Genomic DNA, 27,551 nt, shown 5'->3' with positions numbered 1-27,551 from the left:
TGCCACAGCAGAAGTGTCTATGCGCCCACCCCTGTCTATACCTGAGCAACGCATTCATTCCTCTTTGCTCCTCTCTTACAGGCTACAGAGTGTGGTGGCTCCAGCACAGAGCTCTGCTCAACATCTCTCTGTGCTTTCACGATGCTGATGGATTATGAAGGTAGGGAAGAATGTACAGCCAGGAGGCCATTAGGAGGGCAACTAATTTACAAAATCACATTTGTAGAATTGAGTGCATCCAACAACTACCAGGGGAAAGTTGGGCAAGAGCTATACCAACACCACCCAAGTCAAAACCAAAACAACAGGAAAAGAAAATTATGTGGATATAGAATTTCTGACAACATCATTCCCAAGGTGCCTTATCCAAGAGGAACTGCTAAAATAATATTTTAAGTGGAAGTAAATACATGCTGGAAGCATTATATATTAGTAGAGTCTGTTTTTTTTCCCCCAAAGTACTTTCTAAAGCACACCCAACATAAGCCCCCGAAGAGACATTTCACATTAAAAATAAAACGTGTGTTCACTGCTGGTTTCTCAACTTACCTCCATCTTCTCTCCCCTTTAATGAACTGGGCCATGAGGTGAGTCAGAGAGGATAAAGGGAGTGGTAAGAATTTGAGGAGAGAGGAGAGTGAGGCTAAAATAGGAAATCAGGAAATGTGATTAGGTCCCCCCTGTCCCTCACATGGGGCCGCCCTCTTATTGCCCAACGTGGTTTCTTCTCGAGGGTTCTGCATGGTTCCTCAATCCCAGGGAATTCCGCAGGACGTTCCACCCAAGACCACTGGGCTCCCATCTCTACTCTTTTGCTAGTTAACGAATAAGAAGGAATTTCACTGCCTGGAAACAGGAACGATGCTTTCTGGTCCTTATTTCACATCTAAAACAGAGAGGTCAATTGGATTATTCCTAAATATCTTTGAACACTAAAATAGAAGTTTTAAAGCATACGTACTACCTGGTCGCTCTAGCCTTAAGTCAGGGAAAACTACAGATTCAACATTTAAAATTGACATAGACGCTTTTCACTTAATGCTACCACTCTTGCTTTATTTCATGAGAATGAGAATATAATAATATGCCATACGTTCATTTGGGTGAAAGATTGATGTCTTATAACATAGTTTATAATTACAGAAAACATGTGAATTCACGGGGAATAAAGAAATTTTGAAGATAATAAAATATTTTCACTTACGTTGTAATTTCTATGTCATTTGGTGTAGGATGTGGAGATATCAATGTTTACACCTAACTTAAGTCTGTCATCTAAGACCTGAAAGGGTTGCGTCTATCAGCTGCACCCCTGGGTAGCCACACAACCTAGGGGGAAGGCCTCAGCCCCATCCCTGGAACAGCAGGAATGAGAACAGCACTGCCTGTTGGGAAGATTGAGGGAAGCTATGAAGGTGCAGTGCTTGGCAGAGGGTCTCGTCACGGAAGGTACCAGCAAATGTGAGATACTTTTATGATTTTATTTTCTCCAAAAGAAAGGGAATAAAAGAAGAGGGGAGGAAACAAGACTAATTGCGAGGGATCAAGTACCAGGGGTGAGGGAAGGAGTAAGGAGACATGATGTCAGCGTGGAGCAGCCGAGGGGGGAGATGGCCTTCACCACTTCCCAGCATCTATTGCAGATTCCACTCAAACCTTTTGTAAGGACCCTTTATTCAAGGTAATGTTTGAACCCTGCTGAGGCAGTGGCATGGGTCTCTGAGAGAATAATTAACTTAATTTGACTATCTGGTTTGTGGATGCGTTTACTCTCATGTAAGTCAACAACATCCTGGGATTGGGACACACTTTCTGGGCACTGCCGGCCAGTCCCAAAATGGAACATAAGGAAGTGGTTCTTCTACTTCTTTTATTTCTGAAATCAGGTAAGACATAGTTTTTTTTTAATTATAATAATTATTTTTTCTCCCACAATGTAGTAAAAATACATATGCCATGGCTTTATGTGCAATTCGTTTAATTTTTGATTCATGAAACTCCCAGTTGAAAATCTTGTATAAGATTGAGGAATTCTTCAAGAAATAAGTTTAATTTTCCTGTGAAGATTGTCAGGGTGCTGGAATGAATGGGCAGAGAAAATAATGGGTGATTTTTCTAATCTAAATGAGTGCCCTCACATAATGGCTGGTCTAATTGAAAAACAGCCAGTGTAGCTAACTATGCAAAGGATGGCTAAGCTCTTTGCCTCATTCCCAGTTTGATTAATTTATATCATCTCTGTTACTGTGTCATGCTCCCCTCACTTGCAAGTTAAAACAATGAAATATCTCTTTGAATATATTCTGTTCCCTCACCAGTTCATGGTGGTGGTGGGGTCGGGGACTCAGCATTTCTCTCTTTGTTATGGCCTGAATAAGGCTTTCCATAGGTATGCGTTTGCTGCTTATCCCTGGAGAAATTACACGCATCCATTTGCCAGATGCTGTATGCAGATAGTGATTCAACAAATATTCACTTAGTGCTTGGGTTAGGTCCCCACATTTTTATACATACATACATACCTGTGTGTAAATGTCAGTGTGAGTGTGTGTTCTTTACAAACAGCAGCTTATTTAGCTCGTGGTATAGATAGGGTGGCATATTCATCCTCATTTTATAAACAAAGAAATCTAGACTTAGGAAAATCATGTTATTTGCTCAGTGACCAAATTCTGAAATCAGGAAAATAAAGAAACCTGGATTTAAGCCAGGTTTCCCAGAAGGAATCTAGGGCTCTTCTCACTTTTCAGCTTTGTTTAAGCCTTTGAAAGAATATTCTAAACATGTTCTAGTAGTTCTTTTTCTTTTTTAAAAAAAAAAAAAAAAGCTTTATTGAGATATAATTAACATATAGAATTCACTCATTTAAGGCATACAATCCAATGGATTTCAATATATTGAGAGTTGTGCAGCCACCATCAGAATACATTTTTAAACTATTCATACCCCCAAAAAGGCACTCCATTCTCCTTAGCTGTTACCCCCAATCTGCAGCTTCTGGCAACCACTAATCTACTTTCTGTATTTATATCTTTGCCATTTTGAACATTTCATAGAAACGGAATCATACAATTTGCTAGTAGTTCTTCATGTAAATAATGTATACATACTTGAAATTCAATCTATAAATTACCAGATAAAATTTTACAAGTTGCACTTTAGAGCCAAATACATTTGAATTTAGTGGAAGCCATTCAAGGAACTATCAAAGAAAATACAGAGCAGGAGAAAATTAAACAAAGAAACTTTTGTAAGAAATCGATGTGTGTTGGGGGGTATGAATATTATATTTCAGCCCATGGAAACTAGAACATAGATCACTACGAACTTAATCAGCGGGCTACACCAAAAGGCTAGAACAAACTTCTCTGCCACAGGATTAACATATGTTTTAACCAACCTAGGGGGCACATTCTCTCATTTTTGGAAAGCAAGGCTTTCTGTGGATATATCATCTTTCCAGTATGTTGGAATGCCAGGGGAGAGGAAAAAGTTTCTTTTACAGCCATGCTTAGTGGGAAGTGGAGAAACATGTTCCATTTCACAAATTACTAAGTCTTTAACACATGCAAATATGCATACACATTCACACACCACAGTGAGGAAGAAATTCTCACAGCATTAATAAAATACATTTGCATCAGTAGCAATATATATCTGCATTTTACCTATAATATAAATGTATTTTTCCACTCAAAGATTTGTTTGATGTTTCCTTGCCGGCAGATAAGCCCTATCAAATCCTATTGCCACATGAGTCCTAGAGGTGAATAAGAGAAAAGAAAATGGGGGAAAATTATTTCAAATTAAAAAGAAAAATGTTTGATTATGATTTGGGATATTTCCTAGGAACAGGAGCTGGGGAGGGGATCTCAGCAGTGATGTGCTATGAAGCATAATAACATGACACAGAGGTAACTTAATTGAAGGGGGAAATAAATGGAAGTTTTCTTTTTTTGAACATCAGTTGTAGCCTGCTCTGCTATACTTTAAAAAAACTCTTCAGAAAGTTTAACTTAACTCACTGTAGGACACACTTTGTGGATTTATGGTGTGTTTTGAAGTCACATTCTGAGCTGTAGAAGTAACCAAAACACAACTCTTCTTGGAAATGAGAGTTCAAGTTGACAGAAAGTGCAGGGTGAAGACATGGATACGGGCCTAAAGCATCTATTTGTTTGCGATCCTTTGATACATCTCTCAAGTGCTTTTTGGTGGATTGGGTTTAGAATGCATCAGCCAACTCCTGCTCAATAATCCATTTTTCCAGCCTGGAGCATCTTAAATTGAGGAAGGACAAAGTCCCAGAGGTGGGGAGCAGGGGAACTTTGGCCTAGGACTTTGCATGAATCGATGAGGGTGCATCCTCCTCCTGTCCTGCCCCTTGTGCTTTGTGTACTCTCAGGAGGTCAGGACCGGCCTTTCTGAGAATGAGAATCTGTTCATTTGCCTTCCTACTGGATACTTGTCACCAGAATACAAACCAATGCGCTCTGAAGTGTGCCATCTTTCAGAACCTCCCCTGACCGCATGTTCCCTGGAGGGCTCGCTGTCTTCAGAGTCAGGCTTGTCTCCTGCTGCTGCCTCCACTGCTCTCCCAGTCACTCTGTAACCCACTCCCTCTGCCTGCGGCCCCCACCACACCTCTCAGAGTGGTCAAGGTTGTCCCATTGTCTAATTCCGTAGAGCTTGGCTATCTTCATTTTATTAGCCTCTTTTGGCCTCTCACCCCTGTGAAAATCACTAGCATTCTGTGCCAAGGATGAAGCTGGCATCTCCAGGCTTGGAGTCGAGCTGCCAAAGCTCAGTCAGGTGTCCGGAAGAGCCTCAGGACAGGGGACACTCTGTAGCCTTGTGGTCGGAGCACAGCTGAGGCCCCCTTGGCCACCCTCTGCCATGACAAGGCAGAAAGCAGCTTTCGGACAGATTCATTGTCTCAGATTTGATCTCAAGGAAAAACCAAGACCAGTATTTGTCCCAGGTTCTGTTTTTTTACAGTTTCCTCCAAAATCCAGATACCTGTCAACACCTTGAAAAAACTGATTTCTCCCCAATTAGTAGTGTTGTGTGACTGTAGGAAGCCCAGTACAAAAATGGCCTGCTTTGCTGGGGAGCTTCTTACCCTCCAGTGTTTTGCCCAATTTTTGTCCGAGGTGGTAACGTAATTTAGTTCAGTTCTTATTTATTTCCAACATCATCCATGCACCAAAATCTATGTATCTCAAGGGGGACCATTCAGAGGATGCCCCCCACCAGTTAAAGTGACAGTGTCAGAACCAAAGCACATATTGTAAGAAATCAAGCAATGGCCTCCAAGTTCCATTTCTACCCAGGGATGAACAAATCAACATCAATCTTGGTAATACAACTGCCACTGGTGGTGCCTTACTCTTCTCTCATGACGTGGCACAATCGATAGCAAACATATAATTTGTTCTTATTTAAGGATTTATCTCCATTAATGTGGTAACATAGTGGTTCCATAGTTCTAACCTGTTTATCAATCCAGTTAATCTTTTACTATCTTGCAATCTGTTAATGAAACTGTTTTTCTTTGTTTTATAATTTCAACTTTTAGAGTCAGGGGTACATGTGCAGATTTGTTACATAACTAAATTGCGTGACACTGAGCTTTGGGGTACAAATGATCCCATCACCCAGATAGTGAGCTAAATACCTACTAAACAGGTAGTTTTTCAGCCCTTGCCTCCCTCCCTCTCTCCCTGGTAATCCCCAGTGTCTTTTGTTGCCATCTTTATGTATGTCCACAGGCCTGACTCTGTGTTCTTAACTAAACATTTGATCCATAGCTACCCATTCTACTCCCAGTAAACATCAAGTTTTACTTGGTTAATGCTAAACAAATAGCTTAAAAGGAAGTCATGACAATTAGACATTGGCATTGATTTCCTGACCATTTGTTCCACTTGGATCTCCCATCTCTAGGTCAAGGAGAGCCTCTGGATGACTATGTGAATACCAAGGGGGCTTCACTGTTCAGCATCACTAAGAAGCAGCTGGGGGCAGGAAGCATAGAAGAATGTGCAGCAAAATGTGAGGAGGAGAAAGAATTCACCTGCAGGTATTTCCACTGTCGTTGCACCTACCCAGAAATCTGTAATTCAGATGGCAAGTAATTTACTCATAAATGTATTTACAATTTAAGAGGAAAGAGAAATTGATGGAATCAGAGTTTGGAACTGTATTTGCTCAAAGTATGTGAAGCCATACTAACAGCTTCTTGTTAAGGTTTATTGGAGTCTTTGTTAGAAAAATACCCTAAAAGGAAGTTATTTGTTTTTACACCGGACATAAACATTAGCAGCTATTGTTCTGAGCTCCAGTTTTTAACATGATCATCAGTAAATGTTTGTTGAGGATCATGTGAATGAAAGTGTCCTAGACAGATCTGAGCAATGACTTATAGTTACAAGATCCAGTGCCTGCCCTTTAGTATTTAAGGTATAGTCAAAGAAACTGGACATAATGTTAAAAAAATAAAAATAAAAAGACAGCCCAAGTGGGGTACTGCAATAATGTTAAAAAAAAAAAAAAAAGACAGCCCAAGTGAGGTACAGGCATAATCAATGCATGCTCTACCCAGATCCAGAAGAAAGAACAGTGCCTAAGGTTGAGGCAGCTAGAGGAGGCTCAGGGAGGAGCTGGGAACTGAGCTGGGTTTGGAGTTGATTGAGCTCTTGACAAGCACCAGGCAGGCGGGGGAAGATGCGGCCCTGCAGCTTCTGAGGGGGACCATTAAGAGATCAAGTTGACTAAAGTAGAGACTTTATGTAGGTGATGGGACTGGGAAGGTAGCTATGGATGCCAGACTGAGCACCCACGGCAGGACCACGGGATGGAGATGGGAGAGGTCAGGGGCCAGGGCAGGGTGGAATGTGGAGCAGAGGTTCAGGGGAACTGATCAGAGTTGGGAGGTCACGGAGATGGACTATCTTGGGGAATAGGTTCAAAGCAACCAGAGTTGCTTCTTTCCAACCCAAAAACAAAAATTAAGAGGATGAGTAAAGAAGAAGTAAAGCAGTTGAAACAGAAAGAAAGAGCAAATTATGAGGGAGGGAAGATAGGGGCATGAGACAACAAGATTTACTGCCACGTTGGTGTATTTTGTTCAGTACTTCATTGATGCCATGCCCAAATAACTGAAAGAGGCAGCAGTTCTGAACTCCCTGGTCCATCAAGAGATTCAATGATCTTTAGCATGTATCACTTATTAATAAACATTTGTTTTCTTTAAATAAAGAAAAATACTTATTGGATTTCCTGCTTTTTTCTGCAGGTCATTCCAATATCACAGTAAAGAGCAACAATGTGTGATAATGGCTGAAAACAGGAAGTCCTCCATAGTCATTAGGATGAGAGATGTCGTTTTATTTGAAAAGAAAGGTGAGTACATTTTCTTCCTCCTCCTCCTTCTGTCCTCCCCATCCTCCCACTCTTCCTCCTTGTCTATTCTATCTTTAATTTATGAGACCGGAGGAGGAAGGCACTGTGGTGTCGTAAAATTGAATTCTGAGTTAGGACAGGGTTTGATTACTAACTAGCCATGTGAGCTTGAGTATATTACTTCACCTCTTGGGTTTAATTTTTTGTTGTTCAAAACATGAAACAACTGGATTTACAAAATCACTTCTCTACCTCTATGACCCTGAAAATAAGATTTTTGAAATATTATTTTATATTTAACAAGGAGATGGGAAGTCTAAGCATTCCTTTTGATCTTGGCTTCTTACTCTGCAGGGTGACCATGGTCCTTGGGCCCTAACGTCTGGACGAAGTCTTGTAAAATAGAAATACTGAGGTGTTTTAATCCTCAGAAACATTTGGATAGGGACACAAATCTTATTTTTATTCTTATTCACATTTTGGGAGACATGGTCTATATTTTTCTCAGATTTCTTAAATGTTGTCTTTTAAAAATGTGCAAAAGTTACAGTTCCTTTTCTATAGTTTATTTTAAAATGTGGGTCAATAGTCCCACTGTTTAGAATAAGAGGCAGACAGGATTTCAACAGAAATTGCATGCCTTTTTAGATGTGCAAATGTTTCATTAAGCGTATGAAGATTTGAAGGGATGTATGACACTTTAAAAACTGTTTCCTACACTGTGTTGGTGGCCAGGTATTAAGACCGTTAATAATAACAATTTAGCTGTCCAAATATTCTGCATCACAGGTGTTAAAGAAGACTGGAAACACCTTAGTTCTTGTATTCTTGAGGATGATTTGCTATATTGTGTCTAGTATCATGGCAAAACTCCAAGTCGCATTTTAAATAGTATTTATTTGGGTTGGAATTATTTCTACGCATTAACTCATCTTCCTGGGTTTCATTAGCTGTAGGCATTGTACTTTTTTCCTTACCACTATTTATCTCTAATTCTTGAGATTAAAGTACAGATTAAATCTAAACTTTATCTGGTGAAGTTATTAGTTCTTACAAGTAGCAAGCAAGCAGTAAAGTAAATAGGATCACCTAATTGTACCAGATTTAAAAAAAAAAAAAAAAAAAGCCTGATTCTGTCTACAAAATGCTAACATTTAAATATGTCATTTGTAAATTGTTAACCAGAAGGAACATGGGAATTATTGTAGGTTGAGTTTGAAGTCTGAAGTTTGAAGGCTTAGTTTGCTTGTTTTCAAAGTGACAGAAGGGAGCAAAAGGTTATATAAACTCCGGTGGGTACATACAAACAAAAGAGAAGTGAAAAGTCAAAAGTCAGTCATTTTTTTTGGTCCTTGTTTCTTTGCTGTGGGATATTGACCTGCTGCTAACTTACCTGCCAGGGTTTTGCCAGGAACAGTGTTAGATCACATTTACTTCTGCCACTTGCCACTAGCCACACTGCCTTCACCAAGTCCAAGACCCTGCCACCACTGGTTGGGGCTACTTGTAGCTGTGCACGTGATCTCTTAGAAATGTAACTGCCCTGTTTAAAGCCCTTCCCAGTGCCCTTAAAATAAGACCCAAAGACTTTCCAAATGTGCTAGGGCCCGGCATTATTTAAGTAACCCCCGGCTGCTGTTTGCTTGGCTTGCTAAACTTTCCTACACTGGCCTTACCTCTGTTCCTTCACCACTCCAAGCACACGCCCTCCTGCCTGGGACCCTCTTCACCTTTGTCCTGCTGTGCCAGCTCCTTCTCATCTCCTAGGTGTCAGCCCAATCATCACCTCCTTTGCAAATCTTCCTTGACCCCTAGACCTCCCTTTCCTAAAGTACTTTGAGTTTACACTTTCGATGAGTGTCTTATGTCTACTGTAATACTAGGTCCCAATGAAGATGGACTTGCAATCATAACACATAGCATTGGGTTCCCAATGAAGATGTACTTGCAATCATAATACATAGTATTGGGTTAAAAGCATTAGTTTGCTGTAGGTATGTTAGGAGTACTTTCCCCAAGTGATTGATCAATGAATTAAAAAACGGCTAAAGTGGGTAACCTTAAATGATGGTTCAAATATACCTTAAACATTTTATATTCTCATTGAAAACACAAGTGTACCTGACACCTTTTGATGTAGAGCAGAGGCTTTTTTTCTTTGAATATGGGGTCACCAGTAGAAAGTCTCTGGTGCATTTCCTGCATAAACTATGCTCTAGTGCAACATCTAAAATCATCACTTTCCTTATTTTTGAAGTGGACCATATCGCAACATTTATTAATCAATCTGAATGTGTAAAACCTTTAGATTTTTATGAATTCCTCCTCAAGCTTTATAGTCAACTATATGAGTGGGTTGCCCTCCGTGGATTTGATAGCAATTTTTTAAATGATTCATGTTTCAACTCCTTAAAAACATTTAATTTAGTTAAAAAACCAAACAAAAAAGAGCTTTGTTTCTTTTCACATTTATTTCTCAGTTTAGATCATCTTTAATTAAATATAACTGTAAGAAAGTTGGAAAATGCAAAGAAATGACTCGTTGTAAGCACATAACTCAGGTAGGGGGAACAGACACGGGTGGGCACACTAGCAAACAACTGCCAGCTGCATGTGGACCCAGGTGGACACCGGCCTGTTTTAAAGGCAGGAGAGGGCCCATTGGCTAACTGGTGAGTTGGTTGAGTGGATGCTGGTTGAGAACTTTTACTGCAAACTATTTACAGTAGACCACAATTTTATAGCCCTGTCTGGCACTTTTTCATATCCCTGGGAGCCTGAAGAAATAAAAGTGGGTTGGATCTCTTTCAGTCTCTGAAAAGCCTGCCATTCCCCCATCTAAAAAGCCTTTTCCCCATTCTCTCACTCTGTCTCATCATGTATGTAACATGCATCGTCATGAATTGATCTCATTTCATATTGTTTCCTTGAATATTTCCTGTAACCCCCCTGCCTGATTCCACTAGAACGTGAGCTCCATGATGGCCAAGCCTCTGGCTGCACTGTGCCCCATGTGTCCCCAGCATCCTGGTGGGGCTGGATACACAGAGAGCTCATAAGTAGCATTTGAATATATGAATCAAAGTATGGAATGGCTCGGTTTACTGCAGCCTTTTTGCAGATGATCTTTTAGAAAGCAGAAACAAGGGGTCTGGTGCATGAGATCTTTCTCTCAACGTGACTGTGCTGTTGCAGACCTTCATGTGGTGTCTTGTGAAAGACTTTGACCACTGTGTGGACTTCCCTTCAGTATATCTTTCAGAGTGCAAGACTGGGAATGGAAAGAATTACAGAGGGACGATGTCCAAAACAAAAAATGGCATCACCTGTCAAAAATGGAGTTCCACTTCTCCCCACAGACCTAAGTAAGACTTTCCCTTTCATCTTTGTGTTCATCTACTGTACAGTTGTCCCTCTGCGTCTGCGGGGTATTGGTTCCAGGACCCTTGTGGCTACCAAAATCCGTGCTTCCCAAGTCCCTTATATAAAATGGTGCAGTATTTGCATATAACCTACATACATTCTCTTGTATAATACCTAATATAATGTAAATGCTATGTAATCGTTGTTATACGGTATTGTTTTTATTTGTATTGTGTTTTATTGTCATATTGTTATTTTATCTCATCTTTTTCAAGTCTTTTCCATCCACAGTTGGTTGAATTTGTGGATGTGGAACCCATGGATACAGAGGATCAACTGTATTTAGGATAATTTCATCACTTTTAATTCAAACCAGAATATGTGAATAAGCAGACAGAAAGAATCTTTTTGATGTTGATGTTCAATTATTTATAGCACCATAGTAGAACATGGTTGCTTTCTATTTTTTCTTGGGTATGGAGGTTTCTTGAAGACCTAGGACATAGAATAATGCCTAGTTAAAAACAAAATCAATGAAACTATGAGTTTTAGGCCAAATCTGAGAAAAGACCAAAGATGACTATGTTTGGGACTGAAGTAAACATATCAAGTTAGAACTCTCATCACATGTTTGACTCAAATTGTGGAGCAAAAGAGTAAATAAAATATAAAAATGAAAATGCAGATATGTGAAATTCAAATCTCGCAACTTGCCTATTATTTATTTTAGTGCATTTTTTTGTACTTTTCCCAGTTTGGTGTTAGGTGGCATTAAGTTCTCAGTAATGACGCTTATCAAATAGGAAATTAGTGCCTGTTACTCACCTTTATCCATTCCCCCAACACTCAACAAATTGCCTTTGCTATATCCCTATGAGATGAGCAGATCGAATATTCCCCATGAGATAATGAAAACTGATTCAACCAAATGGCAAAGTCAGGGACTATCGAGGGCCATGGAGACACTCTGGGCCATTTTTACGAGGTAGTCTAGGCTTATCTTTATGAGGCAACTGAGGTCTTGGGGGGGTGGGGTTACCCCAAATAGGTTCACAGAAGAACCAGAAATAAAATCTGCCTTTATAGACTGTAAGTCTTGTGATTTTCATCTAAATGGTTGTCTCTATACAGCAACACATCTCTAGAACTGAAAATAAGCTTAACTCCCTCCTCCATCCCCCATTAATTCAAGCTGCATTTCAGAGAAAACTAGGAGTTTGGAATCAGACAGATCAACTTTGAATTCTTGATCTGCTTCTTCATAGCTATTTACGCTTAGGCACATTTTGTTTTGTTTTGTTTTACGTTGCCACTCAGTCTTCTCTTCTGTAAAACAGGGATAATAACACCTTCCTCAAATGGTTTTTGTTATTAGGACTAAAAGAGAGAATGTGTAGAAAGATGTTAGTGGAATTCCTGGTGCATAGTTCACATGGACAAAACGGTATTAACTACGAGAAGTTTTACAGGGAGAAAAATAACTGACAAAAGCAGGTGTCTGGAATGAATTAAGACCATGGCAGACTTTTGAGGCCTTTATATTTCTCCTGACTGTGCAATAAAAATACTTTGACTCTCTAAGATTTGGCTGTCACAGTAGCAATAGTAATATTAGCTACTGTGCCAGAAGCAGCCTATCAATAGAGAAATTAAAAATCTGGCCACACAAATGCTGCAGCACCCAGCTGAAATGCATTTGCATGACAATCTCAGATGGGAATCAAGAGTGTCTCCGTTTGCCTTGCTAACAGCAAGCTGATTTTTAGAATATAGTCTAAGTGCTTCTTTTCCATCCTCCCCAGATTCTCACCTGCTACACACCCTTCAGAGGGACTGGAGGAGAACTACTGCAGGAACCCAGACAACGATGGGCAGGGGCCCTGGTGCTACACTACTGATCCAGAACAGAGATATGACTACTGCGACATTCCTGAGTGTGAAGGTCAGGAGTGGCTCTAGAAAATGTTTTCATTTCTACCCTTCACCCTATAAAATAATTTGTTGCAAAGCCCCTTCCCACAGGGATATTATTAATAATTGAGTAACGTATTCACCTCTCGGGAAGGAGCTAAACTTTGTTCAGACCCCCAGAATTAACCTGAATTTTTTTTTTTTTTTTTTTTCTGAGACAGAGTTTTGCTCTCGTTGCCCAGGCTGGAGTGCAATGGTGCGATCTCGGCTCACCACAACCTCCGCCTCCAGGTTCAAGCGATTCTCTTACCTCAGCCTCCCAAGTAGCTGGGATTACAGGCATGTGCCACCAAGTCTGGCTGATTTTGTACTTTTAGTAGAGACAGGGCTTCTCCATGTTGGTCAGGCTGGTCTTGAACTCTCGACCTCAGGTGATCCGCCTGCCTCAGTGTCCCAAAATGCTGGGATTACAGGTGTGAGCCACCGTGCCCAGTCGACCTGAATTATTTTTATTAAAATACTGTATCAACATGTACAAATAAAAAACTACATCTAAACTCTAAGTACAAACTTCTTATGCTTAAAACTCTTACACAGTGTTAACCCCAAGACAGATTTGCAATTAAGTAGTTAAAATACAACAACAAAATCAATAAAAGTCAAATAAACAATATACATTTGATGCAGTAAACTTTGCTGTTTTGCTGAAGCTAAGCAAGGAACCAGTTTTAAAATCAGCAATCCATTATTTTCATGGACTGACCAATTTAATAGGGCACCTCAAAGGTCAATGCTAAAAAATTAAAAAACAATCCTACCAAAAACAACTGTCTTCATTTCACATTTCTGGCTACATTTGTTAGTGCAAAAGGGAATGAATAAAGGTGAGATTTGTGTGACAGTGTGGATGTGGTGCTGTGTGACAACTCAGTTCCAACATCACTTCCACCTATTTGAATCACAGGGATCCTTTATTTGTACACCATGTTATAGGTACTTGCCCTTAAGTGCCACCAATGCATCACTTTTATATTAAGTCTGCCCCTGTTTTCCTTAGTACTCCAAAAAATTCAAGTCACATATTACTCTGCCTCACCATGTTACTTCAATAATTCTGAATCAAAGTTTAAGTTTGCAAATAATTTTGCAAAAAAAGAGCCAATCATGCTTCTCAACAATATAAAAAGAGAAGCGCTGTCACTTCAGATGAATATTGTTCTCCATGAGGTCATGAGCATAAACAAAAACTCCAGACTAAAACCCTGAGAAGGTGCCAGCTCATTCAGTAGTCAATGGAATGATCAGAATAATTTCATACAAAGTTGTAAAGATCATTATTGAAATGAAGATGCCAAATATTGAAAACTCCTCATGGAGAACGTAGACTCCTGAGAATATATGCACCCCTGGCTCCCCACTGGCCTGCGCATCCTGCTTTAAGGACATGGCATCATGGAAATTCTGCATTTGGTCATGACTACGATAGTTGAGGGGGTATTGACTAAAATATGTGAATGCTACGGTTTAAAAGGAAAATGACATTTGGATTATGTTAGAAAATCCTGAGTCCTTATTGCCAATTTTATTGCCAAGTGCCTGTTGTGAATTACATCAGAATGAGGGGCAAGTCGCACTTAAGTGAGTAGGATTCTGGTTTTTACTCTCTATTTTGCTTCATCCATTTCAGTTTTCTTCTTCCTCTCTGTCCTTCCTTCCCACTCTGTCCAGATGAATGTATGCATTGCAGTGGAGAAAATTATGATGGCAAAATTTCCAAGACCACGTCTGGACTGGAATGCCAGGCCTGGGACTCTCAGAGCCCACACGCTCACGGATACATTCCTTCCAAGTAAGTCTCACTGGGAAAAACATTCCACGTTTAAGTCTCTGCGGTTCTATCAGACATTTGCTGTTATTTAGATATTTTAGCATTCCTCAAGAAGTGAACGCCTGATGTTTTTAATTTCAAAGCTAACATCCTCCCACAAGATTGCAAGTGAAATATGCATTCTTGCTGCTCAAAATGTGGTCCATGGGTCAGCAGCAGGGATGTTTTCTGAGAATTTGTTGGAAATCCAGAATGTCACACCCTCTGAATCTGATTTGCATAATAACCAGATCCTCAGCCGATGTGCACACTCATTCAAACACTAATGTGGGTATGAATACATTAACATCTGTCTTGAGAAATACACACACACACACGTTGCTGGTGTATTTCCCAAACATTTTTCTTTTCTCTTTACTCCTTGTCTTTCTTTTCCCTTCGTACCAATAAGATTCAAGACTCCTAACCTTTGACCTATGAGCAGATATCATGGATTTCTGAATCCCTGGTGTTTTATGTGTATTTACATCAGTGCATTTTTCTGGAATGAGGATTCATAACTTCTATCAGATTCTCTAAGGGGACCATGAATTTAAAATGAGAATAATCTTCTTGCTCTAGAAAGTCATGATGGTGCCTAGAATAAGGTTGTGTGAGTATTCTATTTCACATTAATTGTGCTGGAAAACACCTCCCATTCCACAGTCGCTTCTGGTCTTCCTCTTCATTCTATGATGACTACAGGGGCATACCAGGACTTTCAATAATGCAGAAATGAGGTTAAGCCACAGATTCCACTGTGGAAAGCAGCTCTACTGAATTTGTACACCTCCCACTCCAAATAGCTAGCTTAAAACACAGCAGCTGCCATTTTCCTTCAAAGGAGAAATACAGGAAAGGCCTAAGGGTCCAAAACTGGGTAAAGTCACTTCCAGGAAACCAGAAGGAGAAGAGGATTGCTTAAGCCGCTACTGGCTCCTCTTCCCATCCTAGTAAGCATTTACAATCTCAGAGAGGGAATGAATAAGCGCAGAGGGCCACCAGGCATGGAGTGCATCCAACAGCCCTAGCCACTGGGCCCCACTGAGGAAGGATCCAGCCCATACTGCATGGTGAGACCCTTGCAGGAGCACAGCTTCTCCTCTTGGTTTTTCTAAGCTTCAAGGCTGGTGGGAGCAGAGCCTGGTAGATCAGAAGGACCATTCCTTTAAGTTATGAAGATGCCCATTTCTTGGATCTATTAGATGAGTATCTTTCGTCAGGGAACACTTTGCATTTTAAAGACTGCTATTATTTGTGGTTGAATAACTAGAGTTTGCTTACATCAGCTTTCTAGATAGCCAAAATGATAAAGTCACTGATTCTGTTGAGTGATTTTTACACATGTAAACTGTTAGAAAAACAGTGCTTGGCAGCTGGACATGGTGGCACATGCCTGTATTCCTGGTTACTTAAAGGGCGGAAGCGGGAGGATTGCTTGAGTGAGTTCAAGGAGTTCAAGGCACGCCTAGGCAGTAAGTGGGACCCTGCCTCTAAAAACAAAACAGAAAAAGAAAGTCCTTGGAATACGGGGCCAGCCTTGTTTCCTAGTTGGCGTCTCTGAACACAGCCTTCATCCAATCACCTCCTCCGTGCCTGACTGTGCCTAGCACACAGCAGGTGCTCAGTGTTTGCTCTTGAAAGAGACTCATCCATGAACGTAAATGTTCCGTGCTACTAAAATATTTCTTGTCCATTCAGATTTCCAAACAAGAACCTGAAGAAGAATTACTGTCGTAACCCCGATGGGGAGCCACGGCCTTGGTGTTTCACCACCAACCCCAACAAGCGCTGGGAGCTTTGCGACATCCCCCGCTGCAGTGAGTATGGTGCACACCCAGATTCCGGGATTCTGACCTGCCCTGTTCTTGAAATCAGAAGAAAACATGTGTCAGTGCCTGAGCACAGCCTCTGAAAAGTGACCTACGAGTCCTATGGGATGTTATTGGTCTTTATTTTATTGCTGGTTTAAAACAGTTATGGTTATTGGTTACTGCAGGTGATTGATCAGAGCGTCCATTTATCATATTTTTCTTTCTTTGCATCTGAAACTTCCGCCTCAGAAATTCACTGAAATGTAGGCTTTGGGTGTTGTTCGTCCTATTCTACTTTTCTCTGTGCTAAAAGGAAATCAGACCCATGCTCTCTGACACATGAATTTCATTTTAACCAGAGTTCTAATAGTTGTTTTGTAAACAAAGAGTGTCTTTGTTTACAATGTTCAGGTCTGTGGGTGTCCAGTTTTCCAACTTGGGGAGCAGAGGGTGAGGGGTGGGGGTGGGGAAGAGTTCAGGAGGAGAAGATGAAATGGCAGACCTAGTAGAAATGATGTGGAGTAAACAATTTTATCATATTTTTCTCTCTGAGAATTTGAAGCAAAGGATTACACACTAAGACAAAGACAGGCTTGAAAGGTTAAAAAGGATTCAGTGAGGGTTGGCCTCCCCTCCTTTCCTCTGACACGTGTCCTTTGAAAGCAGAAGTTCCTCAGGCATTCTCCCTTTTTGTGAATATCAATTTCTCTTTTTTCGGTTTCTCTTTTTGTCATCTTTTTTTCCTCAAGAATGTCTTGATTTCTGGATGCACACACTTTTCCTTGGAGGTGTTTTTTGCCTTCTTTCTATGGACTCTTTCCCTGTTGTTTGGCTTTTATGGAATGTTGGGTACCACTCAGTTATGTCTACTCAGTGAATAATTTATTCTTCAGGAAATAGAGTGGACCTTTGGTGTATGTGAGAATTTGGGGTGGAAGGTGACATGTGTTGATACTTACCAGGTAGGAAGGACTGAGCAAAGAGAACATAGAAAGAAGCATCTACCCAAGTGTCTTTCCCTGGAGGAGTTCCTCATGAAGGGTCTCACAGGCATAGATGCTACGAAATTTATTTCTTCTGAAAACATGAAACAATTGTCAAGTGCCAAATTCCAAGAGAGGCTGAGGAGAAGACAAGCAGGCCAGAGCACCCTGCAGCCATCCTCATTAACATCCATCTGTGCGTTCTCTATTTTAAAATTATTCATCGTAGGGCTGGGCACGGTGGCTCAGCCTGTAATCCCAGCACTTTGGGAGGCAGAGGCAGGCAGATCATGAGGTCAGGAGTTCAAGACCAGCTTGGCCAATATGGTGAAACTCCACCTCTACTAAAAATACAAAAAAATTAACCAGGCGTGGTGACACTCTCCTATAGTCTGAGCTACTTGGGAGTCTGAGGCAGGAGAAAGACTTGAACCTGGGAGGTGGAGGTTGCAGTGAGCTGAGATCGTGCCGCTGACTCCAGTCTGGGCAACAGAGCAAGACTCTGTCTCAAAAAGAAAAAAATTATTCATTGTAATTTATTTTTCCCATTCAAGCAACACCTCCACCATCTTCTGGTCCCACCTACCAGTGTCTGAAGGGAACAGGTGAAAACTATCGTGGGAATGTGGCTATTACCGTGTCCGGGCACACCTGTCAGCACTGGAGTGCACAGACCCCTCACACACATAACAGGACACCGGAAAACTTTCCCTGCAAGTAAGTCCCCTCCAGTCTCATTCTGCTGCTATGGAATGTGAAATCCCATTGACTTTGCCTTAGCTTTAGTTACTATAGGAATGCAGGATAAAGTATTCTCGAAGAAAAACTGATCTAGTCATAAGTAAAGGAAATGAACTTTAGCACGTTTTTTCCCGTAACAGTTGTTCTCAAAGTGTGGTTCCCCAGACTTTTTTTTTTTGGAAAGCTAAACTCACAACCACTTCTTTTTCAGAAATTTGGATGAAAACTACTGCCGCAATCCTGATGGAGAAAAGGCCCCATGGTGCTATACAACCGACAGCCAAGTGCGGTGGGAGTACTGTAAGATACCGTCCTGTGAGTCCTCCCCAGTATCCACGGAACCGTTGGATCCCACAGGTAAGCAAGGGTATGGGAGCTTACTGAGGGCCCAAGTGCTCTCCTTATTTTTGTACACCAGTGGCGTCATCACAATATACAGTAGCTTTGTTAGTTTAATGCTATTGTGGTCAGACAGCGTGCCCTATATGATTTCAGTTATTTTAGATTTGTTGAGGTTTGTCTTATGGTTCAGGATATAGTCATCTCGGTGAATGTTTCATGTGCTCTTGAAAAGAACGTGTCTTCTGCGGTTGTTGAGTGGGATGTTCCCTCAAGGTCATTTACGTGAAGTTGGTTGCTGGTGTTCTTCTGTATCCTTACTGATTATCTGTCTCCTCCTTCATTGACTACTGAGGATGAATGGTGATGTGTCCAACTTTAACTGTAGATTAGTCTATTTCTCCTTTAGATCATAACTGTTTTGTATATTTTGAAGCTCTGTTGTTAGGCACATATTTATTTAGGATTGTTATGTCTTCTTGATGAAAGGACTCCTTTATCATCATGTAATGTTTCTTCTTATCTCTGGGAATATTCCTTCTTCTGAAGTTCTGAACTCTCTTTATGGTGATATAAATACAGTCTTACAGCTCTATTTTCACTAGTATTTGTATGATATATCTTTTAAATTTGTATATCTTTTAAATTTATCTCAGCTTTTAAATTGAGATGTTCAAACCATTTGCATTAATGTAATTGTTAATAGAGTTGAATTTATATCTACCATCAAGTTAGTTATTTCTTTTTGTCCCATTTAAACTTTGTTCCTTTTTTCATCTTTTTCTGCCTTCATTTAGATTGAGTTTATCTCCACTACTTACTTATGAAATTAATTTTTAATGGTTTTAGTATTTTCTACAATGTTTATAATATACATTTTTGACTTTGCACATTCCACCTTCAAATAATATAATTCTACTTGACATATAAAAACCTTACATCATTGCAATTCTACTTCTACCCTCCCAAAATGCTACATTATTACTCTTTGTAATAGAAGCTTACTTCTACTATGTCATAGATCTCACAATACATTGACACTATTTTTGCCCTAATAGTGTGTTTTAAAGTGATTACAAATAAAACTATTTTAAATATTTTCTTTCTTTCTTTATTTTACATTTCTGGTGCTTCTCATCTTTTGGGGTAGATCTCAATTTCCATCTGGTGTCAGATTCTTTCTGTGAAAAACAACCTTTAGCATTTTTTGTAGCACAGGTCTGCTACTGCTGAAGTCTTTCAGATTTTCAGTGTCTGAAAAAGTGTTTTGCCTTCAGTTTTTAAAAGTAATTTTGCTGAATATAGATACTGGGTTGAGAGTTTCATTCCTTGCAACGCTTTAATGATGATGTTCCATTATCTTCTGTTTTAAATAGTTTGACTAGAAATCTGATCTTTGTTCCTATGTTTTCAACAGGTCATTTTTCTCTGACTACCTTTAAGATTTTCTCATCTTTGTTATTCAACAGTTTGACTATGATGTGTTTATTATGAATTTCTTTGTGTTTAATCTGCTTGAGATATTCTGAGTTCCTAGATTTGTAGATTGTTGATTTTTTTCTTTTTTTCTTTTTTTTCTTTTTTTTTTTTTTCTGAGATGGAGCCTCACTCTGTCACCCAGGCTGGAGTACAGTGGCGCAATCTCGGCTCACTGAAACCTCCACCTCCCAGGTTCAAGTGATTCTTCTGCTTCACTGCAACCTCCACCTCCCAGGTTCAAGTGATTCTCCTGCTTCAGCCTCCTGAGTAGCTGGGACTACAGGCATGTGCCACCAGGCCCAGCTAATTTTTGTATTTTTGGTAGAGACAGTTTTGCCATGTTGGCTGGGCTGGTCTCAAACTCTGACCTCAGACGGTCCATCACCTTGGCCTCCCAAATTGCTGACAGTACAGGTGTGAGCAACTGTGCCCAGCCTAGATTGTAGATTTTCATTGTCCTTGTAAAATTCATAGCCATTATATGTTCAAATGTTTCTTTTTTCACTTTTCTCTCTCTGTATTTTCCTTTTGGGACTCTAAATACCCAGGTGTTAGAACATTCATGTTGTTTCATAAATCTTGTAAGTTTGTTCTCCTCTTTTTATCAGTAACTTTTTCTTTCTTTGTGTAATGGTTTGGATTAAGTTCTAGTAACTATTTCCAAGTTTATGGATTATTTTGTCAGTTGTGTCTAGTCATCTCCTCAGCCCACTGAGAGAATTCTTCATCTCTGATATTGTGACTTTTTTTCTAGCATTTTCATGTTACTCTTTTCTATAGTTTCCATCTCTTTGCTGAAATTCTCTACCTATCCATGCATACTGTCCACCATTACGACAAGATCCTTTAATATATTAACGTAGGTATCACACAGTCCCAATCTGATAGCTTCCAGATGGCATCTTCTGTAAGTCTGACTCTCTGGATTGCTTTATTATTCAACAGTGGCTTCCCCACCCGCCTTGGGTTTTTGGTGTGTCTTGTAATTCTTTAATCAAACACTAGACATTATAAATAGAACAGTAGAGGTTACAGTAAATATTATTTATACTTTAAAATGGACACCCTTCTCTTGCAAATATATGTTGTGGATAATTGAGTCAATGTAGTCACTAGTTTAACTAAATTTGGGATTTGTGATTGCTAGTTTTACCTTAAGTGCAAAACAGATATAAATTCCTCCAGTGATGTGCTGCTGCTATCTTTTGCTTAGAGTGGGGCCTGGGGTGCTGAAGAGTTTTCTCCAGATTTCAGCAGTCACTGCATGCCTGCACTACAGAGGAGATATCTTCATACACATAATCTAACCCCACTGACACTCGGCTGTTTCTTGTTGCTGAGGGCTCACTTTTTGGTGGACATAGGAGAATACTTATCTCCCTGGCCTACCTCCCTCTTAGGCCAGTTGAGCACAGCTCGGCTTTGAAAGTAGTGATTTTTCAGTGTTCCTTTGCCTCCTTCTGACGAAACTTGTACCTGTGGTGGGTTTGGAAAGAAAGAGTAGCAGGCTTCTGTTTCATTGCAATGCAGGATGTTGGACACAAGAGGATTCCCTGTAACTTCTCCAAGGGAATAAGATTTTTGGCTCCACCGCCCTCTGAGAAGCTGTGGATCTTTGCCTGCAGTCCTAGATGCAGGGCCATCTCCTGCCCTATCACCCAGAAGCTTTGGTCTTTGGCTTTGTTTGAGGAAGGATCTAGAGAAATGTGCAAAGGTTTCATGTCTGCCCCCGACTGACAGCCACTCACCACTCACAATCTGCACTGCCTAATGCATCCCTCTCTCATCTGCCCTCATGTTCTCATGAACACTCAGTAGAGATCCATAAAAAAGAGCTTGCACATAAGTGCAGTTTCCAATTTTAAGTACTCTATCTATTCTTTCCCACCCAGGTTTTAAATGAAATATTACTAAGAACTTATTAATGTTCTAAAATGCTATAAATCTATTTTTAATGTTAATCTGCTAATACAGAAAAGAGAACAGTCATAATTCTCAGAGGCTACTGTACTGTTTTTGTCATAAATTGCTTCATGCTTCTTTTTTTTTCAGTATTTGCTAAGCTTGATTTCTTTTATTTTAATTTCAGCACCACCTGAGCTTACCCCTGTGGTCCAGGAGTGCTACCATGGTGATGGGCAGAGCTACCGAGGCACATCCTCCACCACCACCACAGGAAAGAAGTGTCAATCTTGGTCATCTATGACACCACACCGGCATCAGAAGACCCCAGAAAACTACCCAAATGCGTATGTCTTTGATTTTTACTGTAAGAGGGGCATCAGCCAAATGAAATTTCTGTTAAAAGAGCCATGCTTCATTCTTCAAGCTAACTTCCTAGGACCAAACTTCTCTTAGACCCAGAATGTGTAGAAAAATGTCTCAAGAACCTTGCTTTGGAAGAAAGGGCCTGAGAGAAGAGAAATTTTAGGCTGGCTATATTTCCTGAGTAGTTTTATGGAAGCAGGAGGATATCTGCAGGTGATGAGGTCACATTAATTGAAAACTCAGGAGTGCATATGAGCAAATGCTTAGAAACAGTACCATTCCACAATGCCCACTAAATATCAGTGCAATATTTCTACCATAGAAATCTACCATTTTAACCTCCAACCCCTGAAATGAAGGTTGAATTTGCTATTTTTGTCTTGGGTCACAAGTATGTATACTTTATATACTTTATATAAGTATGAATATATGTACACATATACATGTATACATATGCGTGCATATACACACATATATATGTATATCATATACTTGTATATACTTGTATATATATACTTGTATATACTTATGATATACTTGTATATCATATATGTGTATATATATGTACACATATATGTGTGTGTATATTAGAATATATATAGCATATATATATATATATTCTGACCTGTATAAACACAGTGGGTCCTGAACACCCAGGTCTGAAAGGATATGGGTTGCTGGGAGATGAAGAACAAAAGCAGGATACACAGATGCTGAAAAGCGAAAGAGGCCGTTAGATGAACAGAAAACCAGGTCTAACAAGGACAGCCTTTCTTCCATAAATGAGTATACAATATATCGAAAAAACTGTTTTTACATATTGGAGAACAGATAAACTGAGATAATTTAGAAAGGGAATCAAATGAAATCAACCCCATAATACCCTCGGCTTTGTTCCTGGAGACCCCTCCTGGGCTGAAGAACAAGGAGATGAAGCCCAAGCCGACCACCGCAGTCTTGCTGAACTGAGGAAGGACACTGGAGTTTGGGATTACTAAAACAACTGAGATTTTCTAAGCTAGGTAATAATATGAAAGGATTTCTACAGGAAAGGAGCTCCAGGAATGTCCATAGAAAAGTCCTCAAGTCTTTGGCTACATAGAAAGCTGCATATGCACAGGGAGAGGTTTCAGAGAGAAAGTAGGATAAAGAACAGCTGCTGGGGAAAGAAAAACTGCAGGGGAACAGTGAGTTCAATGGAGATACCAGAGCTCACATAGCACTGGGGATATCTGAGTTCTGACCAGCCAGAGGAGAGACCTCACTGAACATCTTGGGCATTCACTAGTCACCACATAAAGCCATAGTTTGGAAGTAGGATTAGCGTATTCCTATAATAAAGGCCACTCCAGAAGCAGCAAAGTAAAGCTGAAAAGCAAGTCTAAAAAAATCAACATGATCTCCAAGTCAATTAATTGATTGCCAGAAGAAACTTCAACCCTCTTTAGAGGCAAACAACAAAATCAAGTTGCTCAGTTATGTGGCATCCACAATGTGTGACCTAAATTTCTAACTTTACCAGACCGTGTGGTCCATAACCAGGAGAAAAAGCACTCAATACAAACAGACCCAGAAATGAAGAAACTGGCAAGAAGATTTGAAATATACATATCATAATTGTGTTCAAGGATTTAAAGAAAACATGAACATGAAAGAAACAAATGGATAATACCAACAGAGGAAAATTATAAAATAGCCAAAAGGAAATGGAATAACTAAAAAATGTACATGTTTAGTGAAAAATTTACTGGATAGACTTACCATCAGGTTAGACATTACAGAAGAAAAAGTTAACAAGAAAATAATTCAATAGAAGTGATACAAACTGCAGTACACACATACAAAGACTGAAAAAATAAACAAATGGAGCCTCAAGAATACCTGTGAAAATATCAAAAGATTTCATATATATGTAAAGCAAGTCACAAGAGAGGAAGGAGATATTAGGACAGAAAAAACACTTGAAGCAACAAGAAAAATCTTATTAGAAGCCAGAAGAAGAACACATATATTTACACAGAAGAATAGTGGTAAAAATGACTGATGCCTTCTCGTCAGAAATTATGCTGGTCAGAAGCAATGAGATAACAGCTTTAAAGTGATAGAAAAAAATAAAAAAGATTAACATAGAATGTTATATCCAGCAAAAATATCCCTTGAAAATGAATGTTATATAAATACATATCCTGCCTCCCCCCGGCAAATAAAAAAAACACTAAGAGAATATTTCGTTACTAGGTTTATATAATAAAAGATGTTCTAGAAATCTATTTTGGTAGAAGAAAAATAGTGCCTGATGGGAGCTTTATACTAAGCAATGAAGAACCCTGGAAATGGCAAATGTAAAATATTTATATTTAATGCCTTAATTTCTTTAAAAGATAATTGATGGGAGACCAATTTGGGCAGATCATGAGGTCAGGAGTTCAAGACCAGCCTGACCAACATGGTAAAACCCCATCTCTACTAAAAATAAAAAATTAGCTGAGCATGGTGGTGCATGCCTGTAATCCCAGCTACTCAGGAGGCTGAGGCAGAAGAATCGCTTGAACACAGGAGGCAGATGTTGCAGTGAGCTGAGATCGTGCCATTGCACTCTAGCCTGGGCGACAGAGCGAGACTCAAAACAAACAAACAAACAAACAAACAAAAAGATAATAATAGACTACTTGAAGTAAAATGATAGCAATGCATTGCTATTTTAACGTATGTAAAAGTAAAAAATTTTAAAATAGTCACATAAATAATGTAGGAGATAAATGGAAGTATACTGTTTTAAGTTTATTACATTATCCATGAAGTTATATAATATAAACAAATGGTTGAAGGTGGTAAGTTAAAAAGGGTTATTGTAAATCATAGAGCAACTAAAAAAATTTAAACTTAGAGGAATAGATAATAATAAGAATATTCCATTTATCCAAAAGGACAGAAAGAAAGAAAAAAGAATGAAGAAGATATGGCAAAGAGAGAAAATACATAGCATTATGGTAGACTTAAACTGAACTGAAAGTATATTTAATATACTCCTAACTATATGAAATATAAAGGGATTAAACATTGCACATAAAAGGCAGAGATTGTTAAGCGGAATAAAATTCAAAGCCCAATTATGTTATTTTTAACATACATCCTCTTTAATTGTAAAGAGCTAGCTCAAAAACCAAGTGTGGAAAATGATGTATCATGAAAATAAGAATCAGAAGAAAGCTGGAGTGGTAATGTTAATCCCAAAGTAATCTACAAGAAATAATACCAAGATGAAAAAGTTATTTCTTAAGTGAAAAAAGGTTTACTCATTAAGACTTAATAATGCTAACTGGGCTGTACTCTCATAAGAGCCCTTCTGATATATGAAGCAAAAACTGACAGAACTAAAGAGATGAACAGATAAGCCCACAATTAGAGTTAGAGATATCCTAATGTCTCTCTCCATATGGTTATACATCTTCCCAAACAACATATAATAGAAAAAATACACAAAAAATCAGAAAGAATACATATGTTTTAAAGGAAATTGTCAACCTATTTAACACTATGCCAAACTGCAGAATACACATTCAAGTATGCATGGGGCATTCACCAACATATACCATATGTGTGGCCTTATAGCAAGTCTCAACAGATTTAAAAGAATTAAAATGATACAGAGTCTGTTTTCTGAGCAAAACAGAATTAAATGAGATATAAATAACAGAAAAATTGGGAAATTATCAAATATTTGAAAATGAAACAACGCATTTCCAAATACTTCGTAATTCAAAGAAGAAATCACCAAGGAATTTAGAAAAGTTTTGAACTGAATAATAGTAGAAATACAATATATCAAACTTTGCATGATGCAGCAAATATTTTCAGGGTTTTATAACTTTAAATGCTTTGAGTAGAAAATAGAAACATGTAAAAATCAATGACTTAAGATAGCATTTCTCAAAGTATAGTCTGGAGAAACCTGAAGAAGTCTCTTGAGATCCCTGCAGAAACAGTCTATGAGGTTAAAACACTTTAAAATTTAAAAAAAAAAAAGATTTTTTTTACCATTTCACTTTCATTTCCTGATAAGTGTACAGTAGAGTTTCCCAGAGGCTACATAATGTTTGATCACATTATCTCTCTGATGGCTAATAAAATGTGTGATTGTCTATTATGTTTAAAAACATTTTTAGTTTCAGATGCAATAAATATTCATAGTATATATTACAAAATGAAAGCTCTTTAGGATCCCCAATACTTTTTAAGAGTTAAAGGGGTCCTAAGACCAAAAACTTTGAGAACTGTTGATTTAAGATAACTTAAAAATCTAGAAAAGGAGAAGCAAGTGAGATCCAAGGCAAGTGGAAGAAAAGAAAGAATGAAAAATCAGTGAAATCCAGTGTATAAGAATATAGACAAACAATTGAGTAAATCTGTGAAACAGAAAGTTGGTTCTTTTCAAAGATCCATGTGATTGATAAAACTCTGCCTAAACTGACAACAAAGGAGGGAGCACCACCATCAACATCAGGAGTGAAAAAGGGGAAGAGTCATTGCTATAGGATCCTTTACATATTAAAGCTAATAAACAAATATCGAGAGCAACTTTATGTTGACAAATTCAATAACTTAGATAATATGGACTAATTCCTTAGAAAAAAAAAACAAATAAGCAAATTGGACACTGAATAAACTGAATTTCTAACCAACCTGATATCTATTAAAGGCAACATGTGTATATAATCTTTAACAGGTTAATATATATTAATAAATCAATAAACTTCCCACAGACAACACTCTAAGCCCAGATGGCATCATTAGAAATTTTATTATTATTAAAAAGAAATCCAATTCTTCATAATCTGTTACAGAAAATAGAGGAGAAGGGAACACTTCTCAACTCAATTTGTGAGAAAAAAAAAAACCCTAGTTGTAAAAAAGTAGACAAGGATATTGTGAGAAACTATATAGCACATTATGTGTTGTGAACATAAACATAAAAAGATGTAACAAAATTTTAATCATTAACATGATGAACATCCCAAACAAGTGACGCTTCTCTTCAAGAATCTAAGGCTGGCTTAACATCTACAAAACAATCCATGTTATCCAACATGTTAACAGAATAAAAGTGATAAATCATATGATTATATAATAGATTCAGAAGAAAAATGTGACAAAATTTAACACTCATCCATGATAAAATGTCTCAGCAAACTATGAATAGACTGGAACTTCTTTAACTTGATCAAGGGCATCTATAAAAGACCTCCAGATAACATCAACTTAATGGTAAAAGATGAATGTTTTCTCTCTAAGATTGGGAATAAGAAAAATATGTTTGCTCTCAATACTTCTAATCAGCATTTTACTACATTGGTCACAACCATTGCCATAAGACCTGAACAC

The 27,551-nt window shown here is 38.8% G+C and overlaps 1 protein-coding gene across 1 annotated transcript in view; it reads left to right on the top strand.

Moving 5' to 3' along the window:
- Window positions 1–1,725: 1,725 nt before the first annotated feature.
- PLG (plasminogen) overlaps window positions 1,726–27,551 on the top strand; it is a 52,383-nt gene continuing 26,557 nt past the window's right edge. The window contains exons 1-10 of the mRNA XM_010373157.2: window positions 1,726–1,886; window positions 5,947–6,082; window positions 7,298–7,404; window positions 10,655–10,769; window positions 12,570–12,709; window positions 14,407–14,527; window positions 16,247–16,365; window positions 17,897–18,059; window positions 18,295–18,440; window positions 21,991–22,150. Coding sequence (XP_010371459.1) covers window positions 1,838–1,886; window positions 5,947–6,082; window positions 7,298–7,404; window positions 10,655–10,769; window positions 12,570–12,709; window positions 14,407–14,527; window positions 16,247–16,365; window positions 17,897–18,059; window positions 18,295–18,440; window positions 21,991–22,150 — 1,256 coding nt within the window. The 5' untranslated portion in view covers window positions 1,726–1,837. The remainder of the gene's footprint in view (window positions 1,887–5,946; window positions 6,083–7,297; window positions 7,405–10,654; window positions 10,770–12,569; window positions 12,710–14,406; window positions 14,528–16,246; window positions 16,366–17,896; window positions 18,060–18,294; window positions 18,441–21,990; window positions 22,151–27,551) is intronic.

Source organism: Rhinopithecus roxellana, chromosome 4, assembly GCF_007565055.1.
Source record: "Rhinopithecus roxellana isolate Shanxi Qingling chromosome 4, ASM756505v1, whole genome shotgun sequence".
NCBI lineage: Eukaryota > Metazoa > Chordata > Mammalia > Primates > Cercopithecidae > Rhinopithecus > Rhinopithecus roxellana.
Note: the sequence above shows the minus strand (reverse complement) of the source record. Positions and strands in the feature narration are given on the sequence as shown.